At 50.8% G+C, this 20,116-nt stretch overlaps 1 protein-coding gene across 3 annotated transcripts in view; it reads right to left on the bottom strand.

Moving 5' to 3' along the window:
- CNTFR (ciliary neurotrophic factor receptor) overlaps positions 1–20,116 on the bottom strand; it is a 214,422-nt gene that overhangs the window by 141,618 nt on the left and 52,688 nt on the right. For 2 of the 3 annotated variants that reach the window (XM_042804453.1, XM_042804452.1), the window contains exon 2: positions 17,916–18,017. In XM_042804453.1, the coding sequence (XP_042660387.1) occupies positions 17,916–18,017 (102 nt within the window). Of the gene's footprint in view, positions 1–17,908; positions 18,018–20,116 lie in introns of those variants that run through there. The other variant, XM_032988103.2, reaches the window with a different exon arrangement.

Raw genomic sequence — 20,116 nt, 5'->3', positions numbered from 1 at the left:
CTCAGGGAGCACCATCTTAAAATGATCAACAACCAAGCCATCACACAAAACACCAGCTGGAATCACACCGGCTTCCCTTCTCAAAGCCCTTCTACAAGCTTTGAGGAAACTTTTCAATAGAAATCACACCAAAGGGTCCACTCAAGATGATGGAAAACAAAAAACCCCAAACTCGAGAACACAAACCCTGTGCTGAACTGCAAAACTGGCTACTGGGGCACAGCTGACGCACAAACCCAACACCAATCAGCACATGAGCTGATGGCCATCCCTTGCCAACCACCACAGCCTCAGCACATCTTTATTTCACTTGCATCCATGATAGAGTCTTCTTGTTTGTCTTCTCACCCTGGACTGTATAAAAGAAGTTTACAGGAAAAGACAAATACATCAGAGCCACTATCCTGAGTCCACCTGACTGGCCACAGTTCAAATGATACCAAATACACATATTTTCTGAGCAGTGTAAGATGAAACAAAACAGCACAAAAGACTAAGCCAGACCATGCAGAAGAGAAATGGGCAGTCAAAAAGACCAACCAAAACCACCACACTCTCAGGATGGGTTTCAGGAGATGACTCTGACGACTGATATTTTATTCTAAAACCAGGAATTGTCTCTTACCAGATTGGCTCTGGTTAGCCCTGCCCTGGTGCCATTGTTTCCTTCATTGCACCAGTTTGGAGCTATCACAGCCCCCAAAGTGACCCTCTGGGACCCTCCCAAATTTGTCCTGGGCTTCGAAGATCCCACAGTGCTGTTTATGGGACCACTCTATCCAGCTTTACCACTTCCAAGGAGGTGACGTGCCACATTGGCACTGGCAGAGTCACCTGAATCTGTTTTCAACACCAAAGAAGTACTAAAAAAAAAACCAAACCAAACCAAACCAGCCCCTATTGTAGCAGAGCAAGCAGAGCAGAGGGTTAAAGTCCCAATTACAGAATTGGAAACACAGTTACCCAAGAGAAAAATAAACCAATTACAAAAAAAGCCCAAAACACAATTCCAGATTATATTTAACACTCAAATTCCTCCTTAATTGCTCCAGTGTCTCAGCCAGCTTGCAGGGGAGGAGTGGGGACTGACAAATTAGCTCCCCCCAGGGCTGCTTCCCCCTGGGGAGCTTTCCCAATTTACATTCCCATTGTGTTCTTTAATTAGTACATTCCTACAGCTTTTCTGAGAGTCCCAACACTTCCAGGGCTGTGACAGTACTTTATAAATAATAAATCGGCGGGAATATTCACTGTACCCTGCTTCACTCCTCCCAGTGTCCCGGTCGGTGGCTGGCAGCTTTCACAGGGACCACACACGGTCTTGAGCAGCCCACCACTGCCAGCCTCAGAGGTGGCCTTTGGTGGGGACCTCAATAACCTCCTTTCTGCTTCTCCTTCCCACCTTGCAACCTCTTGTTTGGGGATCCTGCTTCCCAGATGGGCTTCTTCCAGGCAAAATGTTTGGACTTGGTGGCATCCGCATAATGTGATCCCCATGCTGGTGAGAAGGGCTGGGAGGACACCTCCAGAGAAGGTGCCTGCAGCCCTTCTGCTGTCCAGTGGCTGGGCAGGATGCTGCCCACAGGCATGGCTGGCTCACCCAGGCTTGGCGACTCAGGCTCTACCCAGAATCATCCCAAGCCCAGCATCAGTGAGCATGCAGCATGCTGCTCCTCTGCACCAGGATCCAGTCAATACCCTCCAGATTACGATTTCTGGAACCCTAGGGATGTAGGAACTACTTCCTTACAGACAAAAAAAGGGGCAAAATTTACTTAGTCTGCAGCACATCAGACAGTTCTTGCCAGGAACACGGGCTAGGCAGAGCCCATGACTCCTCGCCACCCAGAGCAGCGGGAAAGCCTCACAAAGTTTTCACCCAGATAACCCTAAAAACCAAATGGGAAAAAAGCCCAAAGTAAAGGAAAGACAACTCAGTTCAGCCGTGCATCAGAGGCTCCAACTCAACATTTTCCCAAGTCTCATTAGGGGTGATTTATGAAGGCTGACACTGTCGTTAACCTCTGACCATGTCCCCACTGTCTGCAGGGCATTTCGCAGCCTGCCCAGGACTGTCCCACAGCAACTGTGGGGGGACAATTGTGTGTTTATCTCCGCTGTTAGCACAATTAGGTGCTTTGAAGGAGACCCATCACATCCTTTTACCTGCAGCAACCGACAACTCCACTCGTCCTTGCTCACAGGACAAGCCCTGCACACAGTAGTGCCACTCGTGCTGCGTGCTTGCACACACTCACAGCACTGCTTGGCACAGGCAGCGGGCACTAATAACCTGCCATTTGTAACCCCATCTGGTTCTGACATGTCCATTATTCACAGGCATTTGGCAAAGACCTTGGGCAACTCATTTGCAGAGTCTGGGTCAGTTCACAAGCTCATGAATTCCCAAACTATTCGCTGGTCTTGCCCATAGCCAAGCTGTGAATAGGTTTTTGGCAGATTTGAAAGGATCTAGTGTTTTCTGAAAACACCTGCCTTCAGAAGCTGCAAAACCCCACAGATTTCCATTCCCATTTAAGACACACATCTAGCCCTCCCAGAAGTGGGAATAAGATGAAAACTTGACTTGTCTGCAGCCACAGAGCATTCCCCATCTTTTAGCAATCTCATGGGAGATCAAGTGACATAAGGGTCGCTGAGCCAGGGGTGCAGGTCTCACCTCACCCCTTCCTGCCCATCCAAGGCTGAAAACTGGGCAGAGCAGTAGCAGCTCCTGGTCTGGGGCCATCCTCTGTCCCTCTCATCCTGTTTATGGTGAGACAGGGATAAAGGATGCAACTGCCTGCCTCTGCTTCGAGCCAAACCCCAACCCCAGAGCGATGCCCTGGGAGCACAGGCAGCAGCAGCCTTGGGAGTGCACTCCTGGTCCTGCAGCTCCCGCATCAGGATAATACAACAGCTGGAGACCCACTGGAGACCTGGAAAAAGCACACTCAACACCTTTATTTCCAGCCAACTCATGTCATACTTTCCTCTCCGTTGACCCACTGGAGTAGCAGCACATTGCAAAGTACAGACCACTGGGGTTTGCCGTCTCACACGTGCGAAGTACCAGCAAGTTTTTCCCTTCCACCCTGCGGCTAAGGCTCCGCTCTTCTCCTCCCCAGGTGTCTTGCTCAGTGCAAAACCCCAGTGAGGTTTGCTCAACCAGCGAGCAACCCTTCCGTGCTGAAAATGGCAGCCCACGAGGCTCTCTGAGACCAGGCAGCACCGCACGCCCGCTCAGAAAAGGAACGGGAGGCGCAGGCGGGGGAATGCAAGACGTGGTTTACTCGGAGACAGCTCTGTGCTTTTGGCAGGACTCGAGGGCATTTGTTTTGAAGCTGTGTTTACATGCCTTTGATCAGACGTGTTTAACTTTTCTGGTGCGTGACAGCAGCAAAACAAGTTTGATACAAGGATAATGAAACACATTGTGCGCCTGTACGTGTAAACGGCTATAACCAGGCTGTGCACATCAGTAACTCAAACTGAGAGTGGGGGTGGGAGGGTGCAAAGACAGGGAGATGCATCACAACGATGCCAACAAGTTAAATGTATAAAAAAGATAAGCATTAACCCAGCAAAACCAGCTCAATCTCAGCTGCTGGAGTTGGCCAAGCGGAGTCTGCCCTGAGCCCGCTGCAGAAGAAAACTCCCTCCAGCATTGTGGGGAGCTTTTCCTTAGCAGCTAAACAGTGCAGGAGCATCACAGCTCAGGATGGCTCACAGAAGCACCCCGCGGCACCGGCATGGAGCAGCCCATGCCTTTTCCAACCTCTGAGTTTTATCTGCAGCTCTCAAAGTCAGAGCTATCTTTTGAGAAATGCCCGCATAAGACCAGAGAACAAAAAGGAAAGGCAGCTTTCAGAGATGCTCCTAAAATAGCTGCTCTCTGAAATCCTATGGCACACCTGGCACAACTACCAAGGACGTTACTTGCATATGTTTAGACCAACTGGACCACTGAACATCCTGACGTCATTTCAAGCCTCGCAAGGCAATAAAAGCTCTCTCCCAGCGTGCCAGGGAAACGCAGAGTGCTGCCGGCATGCTTTCAGCATGAGAGGACGACACAGAAGCCACACGCTCAGCCGTAAGCTGGGAAACACTTCCAGGTGCTGCAATGTGAACAGCCGCGTGTTAAACTGCTAATGCAGTCCTTGGCATGGGGCAAAGCCTCAACACAGACCAGGGATAGCTCTCATGGAATGGTTTGGATGAAATAATCTTATTTTGGAGGTTAAAGGAGGTGTGGAGGAGTGCGGATGCTCTAGCCTCTGCTAGAGAGCAAACCCAAGCATGTTTAATTTACTAGTGCAAATGCTGGCAGAGAGACTTTATAATACAGTCCCTTGCTGACCATGCTTCAAGATGAGAGATGCCACCATCTCTCTGTGCTTAGCGCAGCAAATGAGTGGAGCACGTTGGCACAAGAGGTTTCCTAATGGCATGCCACCTCACTACACAACTTGTCAAGCCGACGCAGGCTTAAGCAGTGGATCTTAGTTGGCAATAGAGGGGGAAGTGAATACTCAGCTGTGATAAATATTTAACGTGCTTTTAGTCCTGAAGAAGTGTAGCACTGAGGCCATCATCCTGTAAGTGAAAACCAAGGCTGATTAATGGGGGAAGGTACTCCCATTTATGGGAGGTTAGGATCAATCCCAATTCTCAGCTCTTTGTTGAATCTTTAATGCTCTTTTTCGAGAGCAGAGTTCCTTGGTGAAGGGCAGCATCCTAATAAGGCTGCTTTAACGGCACGGATGTTAAGGGGGTATAAATAAAAGCCCCCTGTGAAAAATAAACAATGAGATGAGAAAAGAAGGTTTCATATGGTCACTGCATTTGGCTGACTTGGAAAAAAAACAGTTTTGAGGTCTTCTCTCTACTTTGGAGGATGGGTTTACTTCTTTCGGAGCTTGTCGGTCATCTCAGAGCTGAGGCCCAGGTCACCCCCAGACCCTCCTCTCTGCCAGGCCAAAGACAAGCTGATGCTTTGGGGAGGAGGGAGCATCAGTGCCAGCCCAACAGCCCATGTTTGATCTTTCCACATCCTTCACTTCATGCTAGAAAGGTCTCCACATTCTTCCACACCTCAGTCCTCTTCTCAGACCCATAGTTTTACCATCTCATGCTCTACCTCTTCACTCTCCAAGCAAGGTGGCCCCATACCACTTTCCATCTCACCATCCAAGACAAATCCCCTGCCTCTGCAGTTATATCAGCATCAACCACACCCCTTCCCATGCTCTCAAGCACCCCTCTTCACTTCTACTTTATCCACAGCTCTCACTGTGAACAGACAGCTTGCATTTCCGAGGCATTTCCCACAGGTGCATCAAGGAAAGCATCTCTTTTGGGTCTTCCCTCTCGCACCCTCCTGCTTCCATGCTCACTTCCCCTAATAAATCCCCTTTTGCTTTTCTTTGCCTCATCACCCAATAGGACCAGCTCTGCCACCTGCAAACAAAAATTTCCCCACACATCTCTGCTCGCTGGCCATCCCTCCCTTGCCAGCAAGCAGCACAGAAGCAAGACCACAGACACGAGCCTCATAACGAAGATAAAGAGCCACATATTCTTGCCACCCCTCTCCATCTGCCCACGCCTTTCCAGTTGCTTTACACCTTATGTTCTTTCTTGTTTGAATCTAAACATCAGCTCCTTCCCAGCCGTGTTGTTCCCCTCACCTGCATCCGATGCCAGGGACAATGAGGCCAATGGATGCACAAAAAGGAGGGGATGAAAAGTGAGCCAGGAAAGGTGACAGCAAGGGGCATCAAGGGAAAGAGCATGTTCACAGCAGAGGAGATCAAAGGCGCCAAAGAAAAGTGCAGGTTCCCACACACGAGGGGGGCTGGAACATCCCTGCTGAGCCACTTGGGCTCCATCAAACCATCAGCTGGAACACAGTCGGTTGTCTGAGCTGAGAAAGGGTGCTGGCTTCTCCCGGGGCTGATGACAACTGGGATGAGAAGACAATGCCGCCCCCAGGGCAGGAGCTTAGAGCCTCCCTGACCACCAAAGCTTTTCCTCCCCCTCCAAACTGCAAGGAGACCAACCTTCAAAGTGCCTTCTCTCCCTCCATCCCTGGGTCTGCTCTGATGGTCCTTAGAGGCACCCCCAAAAATGAGAGTGACCCAAAAAAAGGCAGCATGGCTGGACAACCTCCCTCTAGGGATGCAAGTGCACAGGCTGGCAGAGTGGTATAGAGGGCTGCAGCTTCTCACTGCTGTACACACACACTATACATCCCTTCCTACACCCACGCCGCAGGCTGGACCACTCCTCACTGACCATGCACCAAGATCAGCCAGCACCTCTCTCCCCACAGACCATCTCCACTGTAATTGTCTTTTCTCATCCACCATTGTAAACAGTGATTAGGAGTAAAGATACCAGGCTAAACCTTTGTTGCAGATTAACCTGCACATTGTCCTCAGTGACAACACAAATGCCAGACGTTTGTCCTTGCCCTGTGTTGCCGTAAGGCTTTCAGAGAGATGCTATGAGACATGCTCCTCTGCCCAACCTTAGCAAGCTGTCCCAGGCCCTCCCTGAGATCCCATCAGAAAACCAAGGAAGCAGAAGTATTCTGCTGTGTTCCTGCAAGCTGGCATACAACCTGCTGGCATTGGGGAAAAGATCAGCACCAGAGAACCAGCCACATCCCAACGGGGACAGCATTACACCCGATGCCCCCGTGGGACTTTGTGTACCCACTGCCACTCAGCACAGACAGATCCTCTGCGTGGCAATGCCAAGCAGAGGAAGGACACTCCCAGCCCAGGGAAGGCACAACCAACCCCTAGTCTGCGGCCAAACTGCCCAGGTGCTCTGGCTTCTCGCCCCAAACCAGGAGACCCCTTGGCAGAGCCACGTGCTTTGGAAGATGCCTGTGCAAGCGTTAGAGACAGGGCTGCTTTTGTTTACAGGCCGCTGGCAATGGTGCTGCGCGCCCCACATCCTCCCCCAGCCAAGAGCAAGCTCCAAGAAAGGAAATTACACGAGCCAGAAGGTTTGATGGAATGAGCCCATTGGGCGGCTTGAAGATAGCTATTAATGGAGAGCTTTCTCTAATTGCTTTTGTATAATCTGGGGCTGCTAGGCGGAACTGGGTAATAAATGAAATCCAATTACATTTTCTCTCAGTATTTATTTTATTAAGTAGAATTCATCAGCTGATGAAGGGCCCCTCGAGGTAATGGCTCATGACCTAGTAGAAGGCACTTTTTTTTATTATTATTATTTTCCCCACTCGGGGAAGCAGATAATTCAGTTCCCCAGTAAATGCAGAGTGCTCCCCTGCATTGTGGCAAGAGGGACAGGTCCCATTACAGAGGGGATTCCACAGGGTGCCCAGCATCCTCACTGTCCTTCCAAGCGGGATCCCTGCTCCCGCTGCTGGAGTCCTAATGAGCACAACGGGTGACTGAACCACAGCTTCAGAGTGCCAGCCAAAATGGAGATGGATCTATGGCACGCAGCTTGCATGAAGGCTGCATAAGGGATTAGTCCCACTGGGGATGCAGAAAGAATCGGTCTCAGTCTGTGTCTGCTCCCCTGGAGGCTGTAGATTTTGGTGTCACTGCTGCTTCCCTGTGGAAGAGATGGGCCTCCTACATGGAGCTCAGATTTTGGGCTCAATACGGGTCTATGACTGAATAGGCTGTGAACACCAAAAACTCCGACCATCACACCCAGCCCTGAGCTCCAGCCTACCCAGAAGGACCAGCCCTGTATTGGTCTGCAACACAGCCCCTCAACCACCATGTGTTGGTGGTTTGAGCCACAGCTGCTGATGGTACAGACACAGTTGTTTCCACAAATGCTGCCCGGTGAGGCCACCAAAAGCACTGGTCTCACACGGAGGTGCCCAGACAAGCCTTATGCCCCTGTTCAGATGGCAGTGCCAGTGGGCAAGGCATACCAGGGATGTCTGGTCAGGGTTTTCTGGAAGCCGTGGCACTGCTGGAGCACAGATCCCATGCACTGTCATACAGTGCCTTCTCTGCAGTGAGGGAGGCATCAAAACCAGGGTGGGTCATGAGGGGTTGCTCTGAGTGTACCCATCCAAGCTCCAGCCATCACCCCTGTGGAGCAGAGCTGGCCACCATGGCACAAAACCCTTCCTCCTCCTCCTCCCTCCACATCAAAAAGCAGCAATGGGGTTGGGGTTTGCCAGGTAATCATGGGGTCTGGTGCAGCTTCGCTGCCTTTTGATGGAGCCCACAGCAAGGGCTCCTCCAGTACGAGCAGGCAGGGTACTTCTCAGACCTTGTGATCACCTGCTGGGCTTTTCACCATCCCCCTTCCCATCCAGATATTGACAGACTTTTGCCCCTCGCTCCCAAACGCAGCGCCGACAGCTGCAACTCGCCCAGCTTTCACTGCCATCTTGTCATACAAGCAATTTATCACCCGCCAGTGAGTGCTCGTTACAGACGACAGACTCCAGTGTCCATTAATTAATGGGAAATACTTAGAGAGGCATATACACACACACACAAATCTATCTGAAAGGTTTCCTACAGCACCTACTGTGGGCATATCCACATGCTGCAACAGCAAGCACAGGCTCCAGGAGCTGCAGCAGGGGTAGCCAGGAGCAGCCAGGCTCAAAACAAAGAAGAATCAACACTACAGGGGAAAAAAGAGCCATGGAGGTGATAAAGTAGCATGGTTTTGTTCCTGAATTACTCAGTTTAAGGAATCAAAAAAAAAGGATGATGATTCAAGAACAGGGGGGCAAGCAAGCCATGTCCCAGCTGCTGAATCTTTGGGGTGAAGGTTACTCCACAGAACACCTCCAAAGAGCTTGCACACTCCTTGGCTGCAGGAACAGCTAACGCTTTGCCTAACCTTGCACGGCGGATGAGGCATTGCTGTCTGCTGTCCCACCCCCAAGACTTCCAAGGGTCAAGCGAGGCAGGATAAGCCCCTGATGCAGGAGCAAACCCAGGGGTGCAGGAGCTACACCTCTGCAGCCTCACACATCCCAGCCCCCAGCTTAGCAGCAATGAACAAACACCCACCAGTGCCTGAGCCTTCATACCGCTGGGTGAACTAAAAATAAATGAAGTAGGGGATCGCAGCGAGTCAGCGCTAGGTTTAAGAAGTGCCACGTTTTGTTGCTTCTCGGCAGAAGCCAGGCACAGAGGGCAAGGAAAAATGGTTTCAGAGGTATCTTCTGAAACTCCGCTGTTTTTTTGATTTTGGAAGAAAACCTAAAACCATTTTGAAAGGAGATCTAAACATCATGTCAAAACCAAACCCAGTGCTTGATCTTTTTCACAAGAGGGCTTTCACTTTCTTCTGCTGAGGCTGAGGCTATTTGCCAAGCACAACACAGAAACACAAGCTATTCCCGTTGATCCAAAACTATTTTTCACCAAATAAGCCATTCATCTGAAATCCTTTTGCCCAGCTCTGCTGTAGGAGAATCTATCTGCTCCTGGCAGCCTAGGATTTATGCTCAAATGAGCATTTGTGACTAACAGACAGACTAGATTCATAGTGAAATGCATCATCAATAAATCAGTCAATCACTTCTCCTGCCCTCAGCACAGGGCTGAAGTCTCAAGTAACTACTCAGCACTTTGTCAACCTTTACTCCAGCAAAGTCTGGGTAAGAGACCTCAGGATTTAGCCTATTGATTGCTTACCATTGTTTGTGATGCCCTGCGTGTGTTAGACATGCTCCCTTCAAGCAAGATTAAATACCTGGTTTATGGCATTGGGATTCAAGGGAAATTATCTTTTACAAGCACAGGAATATAGAAGTCAAACTGCCTTGTGCAATTGTCCATTGTGGTGTGAAGGCAAACTGAACCCCCTCCATCCTGCTCCCAGGGAGGGCAGCTCACAGCAGTGCTGGTTCTCCCTAGGGCTGGTGTAGTGAGCCCCATGGCTGTAGCATGTTTTCTGCTAGTTAAATGAAATTTCAGCTGTGGCTCCAGAGCCTCTGCGTCTCTCAGCTCCTCCAGTAGCATTTTGTAGCAAGAACAATAGTGTGACAGCTCCCCGGCAGCTTTGAGTAGCATCTCCAGCTCAAAGGCAGCCTTAATACCTCCGCCAATCTTGAGCCTTTCAGTTTTTACATTCGTTTGAAGTTAAGCTGATCTAACTTGGGTGAGTGGGCGCAGACGGAGTCACTCAACCAAAGCCGAGGCATGTCGCAGCGGGGATGCCGCAGGCGCTCAGCAGCAAAGCAGACACCCCCCCACCCAAGGGCCGGTGCTTGTCCCCCACGCACCGTCACATACACTGCATGTATTAATAGAGATGAACAGAAGTGACCATCCTGTCTCACCAAAGGGCAAGCCCGTGACATTTCCTTCCCCCCCAACCCTAGCCATAACGCAAGAAAACGCAGCAACCGTTTGCAAGGCATAACACCTCTTATTAGCTCTCTGTGTGCTGCCCACCTCCCCACCTCCCCCCGCCCAGCACCTCCCTCCCTCTGCCAAGGAGGCAGAAAAATAGATGCCACTGGCATTCAGGCTCCAGATTCAAGCCTGATGTCCAAACGAAGCCAGGAGATGACCCAACCACCCCCGCAGTACATAGGCAGAACACTGAAAACCAAGCTGAGAAAGTAAGATTGCAAACAACTTTCTAGCAGAAGTCACGGTGCTCACAGGATTTGCCCAGAGCAGCCCTGACTCCAGTACCACCGGTGCCATCGTTGGGATGACAGCAAGACCTCAGCCAGCCCAAGATGAGCGTCTGCTGCTTCCCACCTCTGGCAAGCTTACCCGTCTGCTCTGTGTGGTACAGGTCGCTTCAGGGTTTTACTGATTGCTCGTGTGGAGGCAAGTGCAGGGACACCACCACCTCCCCCAGCACCCCTTCCACAGGCTGAACATTGCTAGGGATGAGGGGTGTTTAGAAGGAAGATAAAGTCTCATCCTTTCCAAGGATGCTTCTCCCTGCTGACACCACACAGCATACAGGGATAAGCCTTCAGTAACTAAAAACCTGAGATTCCCCCAGCAAAAATCAGCCTGTAAAAGCACCTAGCAACTCTATGGGGGGAGTTAAAAAAAAAAAAATATTAAAGGATTTACAGCATCAAAACTCAGACCACCAGCCGCTCTCTTAACCCTGTGGCATGCCCATGCACCAGAGACGGCACACCGCTTCCCAGGCTTCACTCATGCATCCCACAGCAAGGCAAGCTGATTTCTGACCCTCATCCTGCCTTGTTTTATTTCTGCCTGGTGCCTGACCTCCCCCTCTCCTCTGGGTACTTTTCCTGCTGCCGTTTGTTCCTGTCCTTTACAGCTCTGCCTGCTGTCACTCGTGTAACCTTGCCTGTTTGGTAATTTGTGGCAATAAAGTGTCACTGTGGGGAAAAAATACAGCATCGCAGGAGCATATAAATCTCTGATCCATAAATTGTGCTGGCCCCCATGTGCGTGCCCCCTCCTTTTCTATGTAAAGTGCAACAATTTAGGGCAAGAGGAAGAAAAAAGAGCTGGTAATATGTGATCTTACCAAAGGGCAGCACTGAGCTGTCCTCATTGGGGGCTGTAACAAATGCTGAGGGGCTGGTGTGTGCTGTAAATTGCCCTGGGGCCTCAGTGGAAGCTTCTTAAGGCTATCCAGAGCTTAAAGAGAGTCATCCTAAAGGGAAAAATGATACAATAGACATTGCTAAGGGGTATCATCAGCACTGCAGTCTCTCTCCCCTATGAACAGCCTGGCTGGTGCTGAGCAAACAGCACCGCGGGAACACCACAGCCATGGAAGGGATCCAGGTGTGTGCAGCTGAGCCCCTTGCTCCTCTTCCCTCCCAGATGTGGGACCCTGCCCATCTCCATCTCAGCTGAGCAGCTCCTGCAGCAGATCCCCACCAGCACCCAAGTCCCCTTGGGCATTAAGGGGGACCATGAGGAGGCAGGTCTGCATTTTTCCCCCCCTCCCTCTGATGCAGCGGGTCCCCGCTTTTCACAGCCATGTGCTCACCTCTGGGCTGACAGGGGTTCCTCATGGCTCAGAGCTGGGACTCGATGGGACAGCTCCCAGCCCAGGCAAACGCGCCCCACATGTGTGGCCCTGAGATACCTAGCTCTACTGCACAGAGCTTCAGGCATCCACCACCGTGGGTCCTCCAGGAACCGTGAGACCCACAGCATCCATGACACCATCTGAAAAGGTTTCAGAGGGAGAACAGTTCCTCTTGCTGATGGTTATTTCTTTTAACTGGAAAACACTGCTCGCCTTCATCAGAGCCCTCATTCACTAAACGATCATCTCGGTCATACTGCAGCTCAGCATCCCGGGCCAGCTGTAAAAAGTCACCTCCAGCACTACTGCTGCCTTTCTCCTGAGCCACGACTCCTGTGCCAGACCCAGCAGACAGTCCCTCTCCCACACCTACGGTATTTGGCACGTTGGGGTCTCATCCACCACCCCTCACACAGAACAGCAGGAAGCCTTGCATTAAAGCCTTCTCCTGACACTGACATCTTTCTTGACATCTATGGCCCACCTGAGCAGCTAAGTAACGCTCCTGTGAATATAAACAAGCAGGGGAAAGTGCATTCACTAGACAGATAGCTTGGGGAAGTGTCATCACCCGTTGAAAGCCCATATGTGGTTTTGTAACAAAGGTATTTGCTTCCTGTCTTGCCCACTCGTCAGAGGAATATATGAGTGAAGCTAAGCAGCACCCTGGAGACTGACTAAAACCAAGCAGAGAGCAAGGGATGCTCGGAGCGCTCTGCAGGAGCCGTGCAGATGAACACATTATTAACACCCTGGGGAGGAGAAATCTCCTTTCTCCCAGGCTTGGGAATGGCACGCAGCCAGAAGCCATCATGCAATTATCCTGCACCTGATCAAGAAGATGTGTTAAACAAAAAAAAAAGTCAGGTCTTGATCCCCAAACCTGCCCATGGACAACTCTTTCCCTCCTGCAGCCACAATCCATCAAAGCCTGAAATAAAAAGCACTTACTGTGAAATCTCCAGCCCCTTACCATGGTGTGGTAAGGGGCTTGGGCGTAGGGACACCCACCCTGTGCCAGTGTGGGTCCTGGCAGTCAGTGAGCCCCACACGGGCTAGCAGCCTGCCATGGCAGCAACTGGGGCCAACAGCACGCTGGGCTGTAGGAGCAGCGGCACAGCCAGCAGCTCACACAGCACTTGGACCACATCAAGACATTGCTCTTAGTTTTGGGAGCCCCAAGACAAGACATATGTTGATTAACTGAAGCAAATTCAACAGGGGCCACCAAGAGGGCCAGGGATGTTGTTAAGGAAACTGAGCTCTTTGCAGCAACACGTAGCAAGCAGATGAGTGACAGTGGGCAGTAGCTGAAACAAAAGGTTGCCACTGGATGCAAGGTGAAACTTTCCTCGTCCAGGAACCCATCAGCACTGGAACAGAGGCCCAAACAGCTTACACTCTTTCCATACACAGGGACTTTCAGGAGCAGCCATGTCCAATCTAAGTCTTCTGCTCAGTGCAGAGCCTCTGCTGGACTTGAGACATCAGAGGTTCCTTCCAAACTACATGTGTTTTTGCAAGTCTGTTGGGCAAAACTGCATCTGCAATGTCACATCAGGCCGCTGCTTCCCAGGGTCATAACTGAGGGAAAACCAGCACAGCACCTTTAACAACACCACTCGAAGCTAGGCACAACGAAGCCTTTGGCCTTCTCCCATTCCTAGTTTTGTGACTACTATGACAGCAATGTACGGAAGGAAATGAAGAGCAACTCTACCATATGAGCACAGGCACTCCCTCATGCCTGGAACTGAATCTGGAGTTAGCAATGCATTTCACTCCACCCTTTCCAGCAGGTACTCAAAAGTCACACACTCATTGAGGACGTATGTGCACATACACTGCAAGACCTGTGCTAGTTAACTTGGCCTGAGGGACCGCTCCAAACATGCAGTTTGCATGGCCAGTGATTCAAATATCCTTGATTGCATTTGATGAAAGAGGAAAATGCGTGAGATGCAACATGGCAGCGGCCACACATTGCTGCTTGGGATGTTTAGTGTGAACAGTAGGAAAAATCTCTTTGCTGGGAGGGTGGCTGAGCTGAGGGCCAGGTAGCCCAGGAGATGTAGGCATGGAGGATGTCCATGGTTAAGCTGTGAACACTCATGGAAACAGCCACACTGATCTGTCATAGCATTGGTGGCAGTTCTCTGGAGACCTCAGAGGTCCCTGTCGGTATATGAAAATGCAAGAACAAGATACAAGATCACTAGTCAGACCTTAGTTTGGTCACTGACTCCAGGAGCACCTTCAAGACTTCTCAGCCACTTCATTCTTCCCATATAAAAAGCAGAGGGAAGACTTGGAGGGAAGATAAAGCCCACTTAGAAGCAGTACTACTGTGGACTGTGTCTGGAGGGGACATACCTAAGCCAGAAGGTAGAACAGACTCCCTCAGACCCAAACACTGCTAAACACCCAAAACCTGCATAACCAGGTGATAGCAGCAGAGCTTTGGCAAGACGTCTGTCCATCTATAAATAGAGCTCAACCATGTATCCTTATCACAGGGCTTTGATGCATTTGGGGAGAGTATTTTTTTCCCCTTTGCCGCTGAGTCCCAGGCAGCACAGATAATGGGCTTGAATCGATCCAGCACAAGTATTACTAAACTTCCTACCGCTGTGGCAGCATGCCAGCCTCAAATAGGACAAGAGAACATGTGTCTGTTGAGAGCCAACCACAAGGAGCAGGCAGAAAATTGCTTTAGACTTTAAAAAAAACAGGTGCTTTTTGCAGATTTGTAGATCAATCTACAATGTATTTTAGAGGTTTAAGAAAGTCAATAGGAACAAGATATATCATTGCTGCACAAGAACCCGAGAAGTTGTATTTCTATTTATGCTGCTACTAGCACTGCAACCACGGGCCCGTTGTCCTCCTGCTCCGTGCTGTGGTCCCACATCACTACTTCTCCAGCAGCAAAGTCAAGGAAAGGGGCTCCCTCCACTGCTGCAGTTCACCACTAGATTTCTCAGGACAACTCAGCCCTGGGGCTGGTTGAGGTCTGAGATGCCCTAAAAGTGTCACCACTGCACCTTGTGCCTTGCTTGCAGCAAGAGGACACAGAGACTGCTGGCAGTGGCCAGGCTGACCTCATCTCCTCAGGTCTCCATCCATGTGGGCTCAGCACACGAGTTCACTCAGATCTCTTGGGGTGCTCCAGGCAGTGCTGAGACGGCCCCTTGGGATTTGTTGCTCAATCTGGTGCTGCTGCAGAACAGCAGAGGACAGCGGCCTGCCCTCTGCAATCTCATCCCCAGGGATGTGGCAAATTGGTCCCCTCCTACAGACACATCTGCCACGTACCCACCATACCTCTTGCACCACAGCGGAATGTCTTGGAGAGGCCTTTGCACAGACTCCCCTGCAAGCCCTCTGCCCCCTCCCATCTCCACCACACAGCACTACAAAGCATATTCAGAATTTTTCTCCCCTTTTTTTATTACTGTTAAGTGAGCCACATGACATGCCTTATCAAACCAGACCTAAATCATGCCTGCCCCTCCCTAAATCCTGTGTAATGCGTCAGCCATTAAACATGCTCTTAGCCTGCATTTACAAATCCATAAGAGGCTCTCACTGGCCATCCATCGCTCATGGGCAGGACCGCCTGCATCCCTCTGGTCGAGCCTGTCCTAATGAGCCACCAGGAAGCGGATCCCACTGGAACTGGCCACATCCATTTCCCAGCCTCCACAAGGCACAAAAAGTATCTCCTGGCTTCCACCTTTTGCCTCAGAGGGGGAAGGATAACGTCTGTATCTGGACTAGAAAAAGTTGGCTGCACACACTTGGTGAACAGGCAAAGCCCCCCGTGCTGCGGTATGCCTGGCTCCAGCCATCCTTCTGTCCCAGAGCCCAGTCAGGCATGAAAAAACAGGTCAGGCTGCAACACTGGGAGCAGAAACCAGATTTCTACCCTCCCTACAAGGCTAAAACACATGCAAACACCTGCCACGCATCCCACCCAAACCCTGTTGATGCTCCCTTTGGAAGCAAACCCAGGTAAGGAAGCCCACAGCCATGACGCAGGGCAGGGACTGGCTGCTGAGGCACCAGGGCACCAGGGCAGGAGTACCAGCCTGCTGCTGCTTCTCCAACCCTCTTCCCATCTATCTGCCAGGCTCGAGCTACTCCAACAGCACAACAACAGGGCTGGGCTTTTATTCCTCCACTACCGCGTACGAGCAGGCGCCAGGGGACAGATCATTCAGCAAAGCCGAAGAAGAAACAAGCAGCGTTAACCGTTAGCATGTGTGTACAGAGACCCCTCATAAACTCTCTTTTCCCTTGCTCCCATCTGCTTTGCTCTGGGCCACTAAATCCAATTCAGCAGCGCTCAGAGCTTGTACCGAAGCTGCGACACATTTGTCAGATCCCTGACTAGACCCATGGCTAATTTTACAACGCTAATTTATCTCACCATATTATATCGCTTTCATTTCATCCCCCTGGATCCCATTACTGCCAGTGTACCTTGTAGCCAGCATGTAATAGTAATTGGTATTATTAGCGATGTACCCTCCTTGAGCTGCTCTATTTGCAGAGCTGCGAGGAGTCCCACGGGTGGGCCAGTCCACACCAAGGATGGGGAGGGAAGGGGTCCTTATCCCACACCACTCCATGGATGCCACCACCGGGCAATGCAGGGTTTTGCTTTTGCAGAGCATCTTTGCACAAGCAGACCCCGGCTCACCCCTACTGCTGCTCCATCAGGTGCTGCCCACCCCTGCAGTTCCTTAACCTTGAGCCTTTAACACCAGAGCCTTGCACACAGGTAGCATGTTCTTGCCTGTGGCTCAGAGGATACAGGAGCCGCGTGAAAGGGGCTGCAAAACACTCCTGGGAAGCACAATGTGGGGAAAGAGGGCAGGGGAGCTGCACAGGGAAAATTCATGACACTTCATGTTATTTTGCCCAACAGTTTCTCCTTTTTCGTCTAAGCTATTGCTTTCCCAAGTTCAACTTAATTAAAGCCATGCAGTTTTAGCTAAGTGGGAGGCTGTGCTAGTCAAACAGTGACAATTCTCACTTAGGATGTCCTTGCCTGGCATTTAGAGACCTGTTAAATTTTTATTCATCGCTTTCATTCTCATGCACAGCACCCGCAAAGCACTGGTTCCCCCAGAGTGGTTCTGCAGGATCTGCATCCCCCAAATGGGGCAGCCCCATCCACCTGCCCCTTCCCTGCTCCACCCGGGTCCCCACGGCTTGGAGAAGATGACCCCAAACCTCTCCTCAAGCAACAGTGTGTTGTAACAGCCCCATATGAAACACATGTGCAACAGGACTCAGAGATGGGGCAACCCCTTGGCCACAGTTGGTAACAGCAGTGGTCTCCTACAGGCACGCAGCCCTTTTCATCAGAGCAGAGCTCAGGGAAGTTCATCACATCTGTGATGCTGCAGCCCCCAGTTTAGGAAATCAGAAAGAAGATCCAGCAGGCCTGAGAGCTTGAAGTTGTGCTTGTCTGCGAGAGGTGGCACCTCACCTCATACTACAAAGCAGGGCTGGGTGACACTTACCTCCTCCAGAGTAGTTCAGGCACCACGGGACCTCTGCTACCCGCGATAGACCATGCATCCCCAAGTTGCCCTATGGGCTTTCAAGCAGGAGGGCTCTCTGTGGAGAAGCTCCCCATGTGCATTTTCCAAGGTGCTCATCCAAACCTGGCCCTCTACAACCTAAATAACCACCTTCAGCATCTGCCCAGTTTAAAGCAGCCATGGGGCTGCTCACACACCAGAGCCAGAGGCAGCCTTTTGGCATGCTTTAATAAACATCATCCTAGCCAAGAGACACATGGCCTGCAGCCCCACCACAGCCAGGTGGCCCAGAGAGCACTAACAGAGGATAAACCAGGTGAGCAAGTGTTTTAACCCACCTCTTACCTCTCCACCAGTCCAGAGGCCTTGGGGTGTCCCCAATTTCTCATCAACCAGGGGATTCTTCTGGATGCTTGACCAACCCTCGTCGCTCAGATCTGGGATTTTCTTCAAAAAAACAGAAGAGACAACCTGTCAGGTTACCTGGTAGAGCCCTGCCATTGCTTCAGGTTCAGAAAAGAATCAAGGGAGGGGGCATGTTTTCCATCCCTGACAGCTGGGGGTAACTGGCGCAAACACAAAGCTAGTTTAGATGAAGAGCCCTCCCACATGAGCATCACAGTCCAGCCCCAAAGCACACATTTGCTTAATTATTTCGATTTAGAGACATGAAAGCGGAGAGGGGAGAAAAAAAAATACTGCAGCTTGGGGCATCTCTGATCTTTACAGACAGCAATGTTCCCCAGGAAAAACAGCATAGCAGCACTAAAATGTCAGCTCGGCACCAAGGCATTTGCCCACGAGGTCTTGTGCTGCCTAAACCCTAATCCTGCAAAGCTTCACACACTTGTTAAACTGTGCAGGGAGAGGCCAATATGACTGAACCCATGAGTGTGAAGAGGAAAGCACGCACGTATGGCTTTGTAGCACAGACACTGAAGACTGGAAACGGGAGAGAGACTTTCTGTGCTACGTCTGACACACTGCCTCGAGATGGAGTCTGAGGCATTACTGTAACCAGTGGTGCCTTCAGTTACAGCAGCAAATACGCTTTTTGTGTTAGACAAACAAATTATCACTTGAGATCCACGCTCATTATCTAGCTCTTGTGGCTGAGCTTGTATTGTTCCCCCACTCCCTTTTAAACGCTTTGAGGAGACAAGTCTTACAGTTCTGCATTATTAAAAATGAAAAATAGGAGCCAAACTCCATTGGCAAGAAGAAAGGCTGAGAGTCGCTCCTGCAGAGATGCTTTCCCAAGGGCGACAGTGACTCCGAACCTGGAACACCACATGCTTTAATTAGCACCTGACCCAGAGCTGGTGGTCTTTGCCAGAGCCCTCCCCAGGACCCTATCCATAGCCTGGGTGAGTCTATGGGACAATGCTACAGAAACACAAACTACAACCCCCCCATCCACTCCCCACTCAACTACACAACCTAAATAAATAACTCCCCACCCCCCAAACACTGCTTGGTGCCTGATGGAGAAACCCTCATTTGCAAAGCGCTGAGAAATAATTAAAAAGTTTTCTCAGAGCTTAAAAGAAGGAAAGCGGACCGTTTGTCATGCCAGCAGCCATGGTGTGCTGCAATTTATCATGCTTGTCAGGTGTCAGCCACCGAGAAATTTAACTCCAGCTGCCCTGAGCCCAACACCCGCAATGCCCCATCACTCAAAAACTGCTCTGCCAGGCACCCTGGAGCTGACAAGTGACTGGCAAGGAGGGGAGAGGGTTCTTCCCCACCAAGCCTCTCCTTGGTCTGCAATGCCAATGCAACTTCTTAGTTTTATTTATTATGATTTTTACCCACAGATGAAGTGGAACAGAGGAGAACAGGCTACAGCAAGCAGCGAGGTTCATTCGTCACTACCTGCCAGGGACCCACTTGGACTGTCGCTCCGGCTTGGCAGAGATATGACAAGAGAGATAGGTTTAGCACCGAGCACCCTCAGGGAGGTTTTTGTAGCATCCTCTGCTCAAGCCATAAGAACACGGCTCCCACAGGGACAGTGCATTATGCTGGGTACGAAGTGCAAAATCCCAATGCCTTTGCTGAGAGATATCCATGGAACCTGCTCATATGGAAAGGACTGCCACCTCCTGCCACCTCTCTGCCCTGTCCTGATGGAACAAGACAGTCCTGCCACAGGTCCAGCAGCCCAGCTTCCCCCATGGAAATGGAAACATGGATTTGCTTTTTAAGCACCCCAAAGTGAGGCTAAATTGGGTTTTGGAGGAGTTCAGCATGGCCAAAGCAGATTGCCAGCTGAAGGACCTGGCTCATAGCATGAGCTACCACTGAGCCAGCAGGGAAGATCTGTGAGCTAGACTGCCCCCAAAACAGGGGACAGCCTTGATCACAGCTTGGGAATGCTCATGTAGGGAGCAAATATCTCCAGCCACAGAGCAAGAACAAGTCCTGGGGCAGGTGTCTGCAGGAAGGCTTGCACCAGCCCTGAGCGCACCTCACATCACCAGGATTTGAAGTCCCAGCAATGCCATGGTCAGGACACTTCACCAGTGTGACACCTGCTTTATAGG

Source organism: Tyto alba, unplaced genomic scaffold, assembly GCF_018691265.1.
Source record: "Tyto alba isolate M040663 unplaced genomic scaffold, T.alba_DEE_v4.0 Super-Scaffold_42, whole genome shotgun sequence".
Lineage (NCBI taxonomy): Eukaryota > Metazoa > Chordata > Aves > Strigiformes > Tytonidae > Tyto > Tyto alba.
This window is presented reverse-complemented; position numbering and strand designations above follow the sequence as displayed.